The sequence below is a fragment of the Rhinatrema bivittatum genome, chromosome 1 (genome assembly GCF_901001135.1).
Source record: "Rhinatrema bivittatum chromosome 1, aRhiBiv1.1, whole genome shotgun sequence".
In the NCBI taxonomy this organism is placed as follows: Eukaryota; Metazoa; Chordata; class Amphibia; order Gymnophiona; family Rhinatrematidae; genus Rhinatrema; species Rhinatrema bivittatum.
Window position 1 is genome coordinate 513,874,547 of NC_042615.1, and position 9,718 is coordinate 513,884,264.

General features: G+C 42.6%; 1 protein-coding gene across 1 annotated transcript; it reads right to left on the reverse strand.

Moving 5' to 3' along the window:
- Positions 1-721: 721 nt before the first annotated feature.
- LOC115081306 (olfactory receptor 5A2-like) lies at positions 722-1,660 on the reverse strand. The gene has a single exon (XM_029585794.1). It carries the CDS (start codon positions 1,658-1,660, stop codon positions 722-724), a length of 939 nt encoding a protein of 312 aa, XP_029441654.1.
- Positions 1,661-9,718: the final 8,058 nt, after the last annotated feature.

Genomic DNA, 9,718 nt, shown 5'->3' on the forward strand with positions numbered 1-9,718 from the left:
CTTGCTCATTTGTAATGGGTACAAGAATACCTTTTTATTCCTCATAAGGCAGATTCAATAAACTCCCGTATAACCCTTACAACAGAGTAAATACCCCAAGGTCTGGCTAAATAACCAGGCCTTGACTTGTTTATGAAGCTTTAAATAATTTTGCTCTTCTCTTCCATCCGTGCTGGTACTATAATCAGCTTTAGACTACCATCTATCATGGTGAATATCTCCAGCATAAGCACCATTTTTACTACTAAAGCCATAATCATCACATCATCAGTATTACCATTAGTAACCTCAGTACCACTTCTACTAGTATGATTAACTTTAGGATATCTACAGCACTATTATCACTACTAATACTATTATAATCTCCCCCACCCATATCACCACCATATCTCTAGATATAGTGCATCTACCGCTATAAACACTACCACAAACACCACCACTACTAGCATCACCACATCCATCATCAGTGCCAACACGACTATCTCCATCTTTGAGCCTACTCCAGTTCTCTTTTAAGTTTTATTATTTAGAAAAACAGACACATAATCTTATTGTATAAAAGCATATAGAAGATGGACTCAAAGAGATTTTGAAGTATATGTAGTAGTGGGGAAATAAAATATAAAGTATTTCTACAGGTCAAGAATTTCTGATACATAGTGCAGAGATTTCGGATTAAGGCTGTGGATTGGATGTGTCTTGCTCTCTCTATTAAGTGTGTTCATGTAAAGCCAAGACAAGTCTCCAGGACCTTTCTCATGGCTCCCTTAACATCCTTGTTTCTGAAGCTGTAGATAACAGGATTCAACATGGGAATAATAATAGTGTAGAAGACAGATACCACCCGGTCAGTTTCCATGGTGTAACTACCAGAGGGTCTCAGGTACATGAAGAAGATGGTCCCAAAGAAGAGAGTCACTGCAAAGAGATGGGAGGCGCAGGTAGAGAAGGCTTTAAGCTTCCCTTCGGTGCTGCGAATCCTAACAATGGTGGACATGATGAAGGTATAGGAAATGAGTGTCAGTAGGAAGGAGCCAAGGGATATAGCACCCCCAGCCATCATGACGGCAATCTGGTTGGCAGAGGTATCCACACATGCTAACTTCAGGAGTGGTGGGATGTCACAGAAGTAGTGGTCAATCTTCAGGGAGCCACAGAATGGCAGCTGAAAAGTCAGGGTGGTGTGGAGGGCAGAGTTGAGAAAGCCGTTTACCCACGACCCAACAGCCAGGAGGATGCAAACTTTCTGGCTCATGATCAGCTGGTAGCGCAGTGGATAGCAGATTGCAACATAACGATCATAGGCCATGACAGCGAGGAGGAGGCACTCAGTGGCAGCCAAAGCCACGTAGCAAAACATCTGAGTCACACAGCTGGAGAAGAAAATGGTAGTCTTGTCAAACAGGAAAGTCTCTAGCATTTTTGGAACTGTTACAGAAGTGTAGCATATATCCAAAAAAGATAAATTGCTGAGGAAGAAATACATAGGAGTGTGAAGGTGGAAGTCAATGCTGATTGTTGTGATCAATAAACTGTTGCCCAGGATGGTGAATAGGTAGATAGCTAGAAACATCAGGAAGAGGATGAGCTGGAGTTCTGGATGATCTGTAAGTCCTGAGAGTGTGAATTCCACAACTATAGTAAAGTTTTTCTCTTCCATCTTTTCATCTATATGGATAAAATATACTTGTTCTGTCTGCTATAGGCTTTGATATAATTGTGAAACAAGACTGTCTGATAGGTAGAAGAACTTGTAATCTTATTACATTTAACTTTTATCACAAGAGCTGCTTTTAAAGAAGAGTTAATTCATTATCACAGGAAGCCTCTGTCCTTTTAAACTGAGATACTCCATTGTTGTAATAGTGATAGTTTTCATGCATTCTTAGGATACATACAGAGGAAGGAGGCAACGATGGGTGAGGTAGATGACTAGAGATCAAGTAGGGTCTGCAGTGACAAAGGGATTGAGTTTGAAAACCTGTTGAGTTGGAAAATAAACAGGTACTGTATATTTATCAGGTTATCTCTGAACAGAAATTTGTCGTACATATCTGGAAAATTGTGTGGCTGAATATCTGGTTACATGCATCCCTTCAAAATTTGAGTAGATCGCTTTAGGTCTTCTATCTGTGCGACTGAGGTTTCCCAGTTAAGTTTAGCTGGCTAGTGCTGAATATTGTTTAACAGGATAAATTCAAAAGTTTTGCCCAGAAACACTTTCAACGTGACCCGTTTTATATCCGGCTAAATTTGAGTGGCTTGTGATTTTAATAGCATAAGTTTAGCTGGGTAGAGGAGGCATATTTTTAATCAAATAGTTATACACAGCTCAAATACAATTTGAACTGGATTAATCTTTTGAATATCAATGCCACGTAGGGCAGGGGCAACTTTACAGATTGGTTGGGCCAAGAGAGTCTTATCTGCTGACTAAAAAGCCAGAATGAGTGAGCATCTGGTGTTCAGTAGTACCATATAATATGATTTAATATATGTACATAAGTAGAGATAAAACAATGGCATGGGTCCAGGATAGCAGGACTGCCAACATTTTTAAGATGGGAGATTACCTTAGGGAGGAAGCACTCACAATGTGGGAGGACCCTCGTGAAACAGAAACACAGTGGACTAAACTAAAGTAGCCATTTTAAGGGCAACAAACCTTCACATTAGGAAAACAAATAAAAGTAAGTTGTGGGTGTTAGTAGTAATTTTAATGTCTGTTTACTAAAGGTCATTGAATATTTAGTAAATGAAACATTAAAACTGTCCCTTCCATTTCACTCAGCATCCTCACCACGTTCCCTTGTTTTCCTTTCTGTCCCTCCCACATCTCCCTCTCTGTCCCTTCCCTTACTCTCCTATTGCTCACCACTCCTCACAGCAGTATGGGGCCTCTCCTCGCTTTCAGGGAGTGGACACTCCACCAGTGTGCCAAAAATGTGGCCTCTCCAAGCTGGCGGGAGTGGAAACCCAACTAGTGCACTGACAATGGGGCTTCTTTATCAGCGCTGATGAATGGGGTCTCTCCTTGCTGGTTTAGGGTGGGAACCCTGCCAGAGCAGAATTAAAAGGCACCAAATTTCCGACCTGCCTGCTCAAGCGTCTTCAAAGGTGATAACTTGGCCTTTGATGATGTCGGTCACTTGAGCAGGCAAATCAGAGCATCAGTAGGCCACTCATAATGAAGAGTGTTTCAGTGTTAGGCAGGCAGGACTAAAAACCTTTAAGGTCCGGATTTGGCCTGCAGGGCAGTAGTTTGCCCACGCTGATATGGAGAGATGCTCCAAAGAGCTAAGAGCCTCAGAGGCTTGTCCTCTTCTGTGCTGGCTTCCCAGAGGCTGAGTACTGCAGAATGAACAGTGAGAAGAGTGAGAGGCCTGGGATAGTTAGCTTGGCCCTGGGACTGTGTGGGTCCTGCATTAGGCACCTCAAATCAAAAGGGGATTAGAACAATATTACAGTAGCAATTCTAGACAACATTAGAGATTGAACCACTGAAGCTAAATCATATTTAGCTAACAATGGGCAAAGCTGCTTCATGAAACAAAGGTAATAAAAAGTAGATTTAATAAATGCTGATACTTGGCTATTCATCTTTAGCTGAAAATAAACTAAGACTCCCCCTCCTCCCTAGATATGCACACACAATCTGAATAAACCAATTGGGAAACATCCATTACATTTTCAGGACAGAACAGCATTAGTCTAACTCATAGAATTTCATATTTTGAAGAATTCAGCTTGAACTTTTTTTGCTTTCATCCAGATAGAAATGTAGGTTAAACAATTATTAAGTCTAGCCACCATCACCTACCTGTCACTATCCAAAGGCACACATTTGCATACATCAAGATTGCCAAACCCATATTACAAATGAGTTTAGCTAATAGTAGCAGATATTGGTTGTACAAAGTAGGTGACAAAACTACACCTTGTGGGATACTGCAGGTTAATGGTTGAGGGGAAGATGAAATGTTTCCAAAGACCACTCCTTGTGTCATCTTCCATTGCCTCAGGTACAACTTAGAGCCCTATTTACAAAGCATTTTTCCCCATAGACAGAAAATGGGAGAAAACCTTTAGTAAATAAGCCCAACATTGCTACCTCCATCGTGAGCATAAGGTCAGACAACAGGGCGTGTAAGGCCTAACGCACAGCTCCACAGTTTCCAGTGGTAGCTCAGGGGTAAAAATTGCAAAAATTTGAACGTTTTAAAAACACATTTTCAAACATTTCCATCTTTTATTTTACTGTATAAAAATAAAGCAATTTGCCAACCTTGCTTGTATCTGTATAATTTATTTATTTTTCATTGAGTGATGAAATAGGATCTCAAGTATCGAGTCCACATCACATCTACATCACTTCCTGTCCAGCCATAGAAAGCTAAAGTAAAGAGGAAGCCCTGCATGGGATTCAGTATTATCTCTATGAACCATGTGATCAGTGCAGCATTCTTTATATTTTTTAGGACCTGACCACTGATATTTGGTTACAACTCCAGGTAGAACAAAAGGATCTCGTTGATAATGTTTGAGGACCAGCAAAGAAAGAACACTATCATGATCTTGAAAAAGAGAATTTGAATTTCAGTTCTGAGCCATCTGTCATTCTCTCTATAGATTCCTTGTCAGTACTGGGAGGAGATCTCAGGGATGGGGATAGAAGAAGAGGGTGAGAAGACCAGGGATGGGGTTAAGAAGGTAGGATGACCAGAAAAGGGATGAAGAAAAAGTGAGAGAGCTGGGAATGGGAGAAAGGAGAGTGAGAAGAAAAGAGGACTGGGAATGAAGGAAGAAAGGACAGGGTTGGGGAGGATGGGAGATGAAGAAGATCAAGGAAGTGGAGGTGGTGGTGAGGGAATCAGGATTCTGGGATGGTGGAAGAGGAGGAAGTGAGAGAGAGCTTCTGGGATTGATGAAGGGGGGAGGGAGTTGGGGGTCTGGGGTAGGTTCCAGGGTCTGGGTAGAAGGAGAAGTAAAAAGGAAGAGAGGTTACAGGATATAGGGAATATAATCCAAGATCAAAGGAGAGAGAGAATCTGAATTTCAGTTTGTGCAAGGTGGAGACAGGTGTCCCTATCATGCTGCAGTGCTACTGCCTTACACACACACAAACACACATTCTCTCTCTGTCACACACACACACACACACACACACACACACACAGACAGACACACACTCCCTCTCTGTCACACACACACACACACACACTCTTTCACACACAACCACACACACACACACAAACACCCTCCCCCCAGCTGATCCCCTTTCATCCTGCTGCCTCTTCCCTCACCCCCACCCCACAATAATCTCTCACTCTGCCCTAAATAACCTCTCCAAAATGCTATGCCTGCTTTAGGCTTACCCTCTCCTCTCCTTTTCCAAAGCTCACTGCCTGGGAAGGGAGGGTCTGGAACGAATATCAGAGGGCTGCTCTCTGCAGAGTGAGATTCAGCACAGCTGGAAGGTAGCTAACCTGTAGTAACCTGCTGCTCCCGGACTTTTGCTGTCCTAAACGCCTATTGTGCCTATTGAGAAATCCAAGCCTGCTCTATACAGAAGAAAGTGACCCACTCAGTGCCAGTAATATTGCAGAAGGACTACTAGGAGAGTTTGTCTTCTTGCAGATGGCAAGAAGCCTGTAATACAGTGGATACTCCAGCATGAATGATGAAAATGAGACATGGCTTAAGAAAGCTTGGGAAATGGGTGAAAATTTGGCAGCTAAGAGCCTGGAGTGGAAATGAGTGATGGGGAGATAATGTGACTCTCTTTGAATTTTGCTCTGCCACTGACTTTCCATGTCATCTTGATTAATTTACCTTCAAACTCAGTATAACCAGTGTACAAATAATAATGGGGACAATTTTCTAAAGGATTTATACGTGTAAATGTAACTATTATTGTAGAAATTTTCAAAAACCATTTAAAAACATAAAGTGCACTTATTTGGGTAAATTCTATGGACTATTCAAAGGCATATATTGTAGCAATTTTCAAGGCCCACTTATACAAAGTGCATTTACACGTGTAAAACCCAATTTTCAGTATGTAAAGACTGTTTAAAATCAGGCCCAAAGCTTATAACAATAACTTTTTTTTCTCCTCTTCTCTCTTGCTTGGAAGATGCAGCACACCTGGGGAGCTGGAACAGGCTGTATATCTGTTTCTAAAATACTATAGTGGAGAAGCGAGTTAGGAATTTTATTAGAAAAAAGGATATTATTTAAATTCAAAACTATTTCCTTACCTTCAGTTCTTTACAGTGGCTGTTCTCTAGTGCACTTCCTGAACAGGCACACAGACTGGCTGCGAGCATCCTGTACTCACTCGCTTGGTCTTTTTGTCAGATGTGTCTGTCAATTCTTCGCTTGCAGAATTTATACCATACTAAGTAATGTATCAATGATCAGCCAGGGACTAGAGCTATTATTATATTGTGATTGCTTGGAGATCATTAATGAGGATAGGGTAGATGGAATTAAAAAATTGCACAAACTGTTATAAGAAATGCATAATTAATTACAAAGAAAACTTATCAGATAGTGGAGCAGAAATGACACTTTTATTAAGATAATGAATGCCTTCAGATACAACCTTTCAAGTCTGTTAAGATCCTTTCTCAGGATTGGAACTCCTACCTTCTGCCCATGGGGGTGTCAAACGTACCTGTGTTCTCCAAGGGAACGTGGTGTGAGTCACTGACATCAAGGCCCAGAGGAACCTGAGCCCTTCCTGGTATCAGTAACTAAGGATGAGCAGTTAATTGAGTTTTACTATGATTTGATAAAAGGCTCAATTGTCCAAACAAATTATTTTATACAGTATAGAAAGTACTGAATAAACCTGTTGAGCCTTTAGATCCAGCTATTGATTGTGAGGATTTATCAAATTATTTTTATGAATCTGCTGAGATTTGTGGATCAGTGGAATATAAATGGTCTAAACAAACAAATAAATAAATAAATGATAATGTTGTCAATCTTAGAGATGGAGGCTCCACCTGTAGTTTGGTCACATTTTGCATTAGTTTTGCAGTTTGAGATCCTTGTCCATTTTGGATTATTCAAGGATTAGAGGTTGCTATGCCTGAACTGTTAGCATACATTGAGGTAGATCTTCAAAAAATACGTGCGCGCGAACAAAAGTACACCAGATTTTATAAGATACTCGCGTAGCCGCGCGTATCTTATAAAATCCGGGGTCGGCACGGGCAAGGTTGTGCAAAATCGGCAGCCTGTGTGCTCCGAGCTGCGCAGCCTGCCTCCGTTCCCTCCGAGGCCGCGTCCCCCCACCTTCCCCTCCCTTCCCCTATCTACCCCCACTACCTTTGTTGGGCAAGTTACGCCTGCTTGAAGCAGGCGTAACTTGTGCGCGCCGCCCCGGCATCCCCCGGCACAGGCTGCAGTGCCGGGGGACTCGGGACCGCCCTCCCGGCCCGCCCCTGAACCGTCGCCATGCCCCCGGACCCGCCCCGGACTGCCCCCTCCCCCCAGACACACCCCTGGACACGCCCCCTCCTGCCCCTTTTAGGAAACCCCGGGACTTACGCGCGCCGGCGCGCCTATGCAAAATTGGCTCGCCGGACACGAGTGCCCTGCGCGGGTAAATCCGGGAGGATTTATGCTCGCAGGGGTTTTAAAAATCTACCCCATTTTAAATAAGTCTCTTGCAGATTGCTATGCTCTTAAAAGATTAAAAGAGGTCTAGTCCTTTTTTTGGAAGTAATTACTCCTTTAGGGTACACAACTAATTTATATTGTCAGGGGCTGCTCCGGCAAGCAATTCTATCCCATGCTTGACTCTCAATCCCTATGGTGATCCTTTTTATGGGGGAAAGCTCTTGCTTGTGGCCCAGATGATGCTGAAAGGCTCCCATAATGTGTGTAGACTGTAGCTGCTTCTCATGAGGTGAGAGGCTGTAATATCTTAAGCTCTAGGTGTTAAATAAAAGTTTATTGAGTGGTAATCATAAATTAAAGTCCATTCTCCAAAAGTGTGAATTTACATTAATGACTTTCCCCTGTAGGTAGTTCTCCTTTATTCAGACCTTTGGGTAGAGTCCATGGTGATATTGAATGCGCTAACTCTCCCAGCGGCTATCCGGGAATCATTGTGGAATCCTGCATAAATCCTAACTTTGATCACCTTCTTCCTCGGACACCCAGCCCGTCTTGATTCCTTGAGGGTTTGTGTAAGGAGATCTGGTTGGGTTCTCCCAATCTTATTCTTCCATCTTCAGTTTATTGTTATTTCAGGGGGACTTCTCTTGGCTAGGTCTCAGCACTGCAATCCCAGTGGGGAAGGGGGATCCAAAAGCCTCCACACTCTGGTCAAGTCCAAAAAATACTACTTAGAGTTAAACTGGATACATCGTCTGCCTTCGCTGTCTCTCGCAACAGGATCCATTACTGGTGCTTGCCATCCTATGATTTAGAGTGGGCTCGCAGGTCTTTGGACTCTGGTGAGAGCCCTTTCACCTCAAAAGGGTTAAAGTATAAAAATCTATGTCTCTGTATATTAGTAGGAGAAGGACCCTCTGGCAGGAGTGTACGATGAGGTGTCTCTAACTGAAACTCCATTTGGGTGAAGCAGGGAGGCCTTACCAGGGTGTGAAACGTAAACATCCTTACTGTTCAAAGGCTTCCTCAACTGATTGTAAGATGTTCTAAAATGGCCGGGCTAAATAGTGTTGAGGCATCCAATCTAGACCTTCCAGGTGGTAGGGAATGAGAGGTATGGATGGCTTCTTACTAGAATGTGTTATATATATAGGGATAGTGACATCTGATTGCCAGACCGGGAGGTTCTCTCACTCAGACAACAATACAGACTGCACAGAAATATCTTGGACTTCCTTTAGATGTTCTTCAGAACTGACCTATTTCAGATTTGCCTACGTAACCCCTGGGCAGGACGGATCCTTTTACTGGCACCCAGGGGCACATAGAAGAAAAGAAAACAATAAGAGATGGACTCTTTCTGCACACTACTTTGTAAATGTCTCTCAAAACTCTTCTTCACCCACCAGATATCTTAACTTCTGAGTCCCAGGATTCCAATGGGATTTGCAATAGTTTTTATACCCTGATATTTGCAATGACAGCCCTTCTCCATCCTCTGTACACAAAACTGCCAATTAAACTGTCTTCACATCCAATAAACACACACAGGCCGATGCAATATTGGCACACATTAAACGGTACCTCTCCCAGGCAGCCAATTTAATATTTAAATGGGCTGCCATGGTAAAAAAAAGGGCACTAGGGAAAATTTTGTGTCCCTAGGACCTCCTCAGCATTCGGGCTCAGGAGAGGTGGCTGTCAACGGGTTAGGAAAATGGATGCTCAATTTTCTTTCTTTTTTTTTTTACCCCTCTCTTTTTTCGGTTCCGCCGACTTAATATTGCATGATTTTAAGTTGGAGGAACTACAGAAAAGAAGTATTTTCTGGAGTGGTTTACAGTATTTTCTGCTTTTCTGTAAACTTTCGGGGTCCTCAAGAATTAATAGGGATGTGAATCGTTTTTTGACGATTTAAAATATCGTCCGATATATTTTAAATCGTCAAAAATCGTTAGAGCCACGATACAATAACAATTCCCCCGACTTATCGTCAAAAAATCGTAAATCGGGGGAAGGGGGAGGGGAAGGGGGAGGGCGGGAAAACCGGCACACTAAAACACCCTAAAACCCACCCCGACCCTTT

What these genes read in the sequence shown, in the direction of transcription:
- LOC115081306 (XM_029585794.1), bottom strand. Translation starts at nt 1,660, where the DNA reads ATGGAAGAGAAAAACTTTACTATAGTTGTGGAATTCACACTCTCAGGA.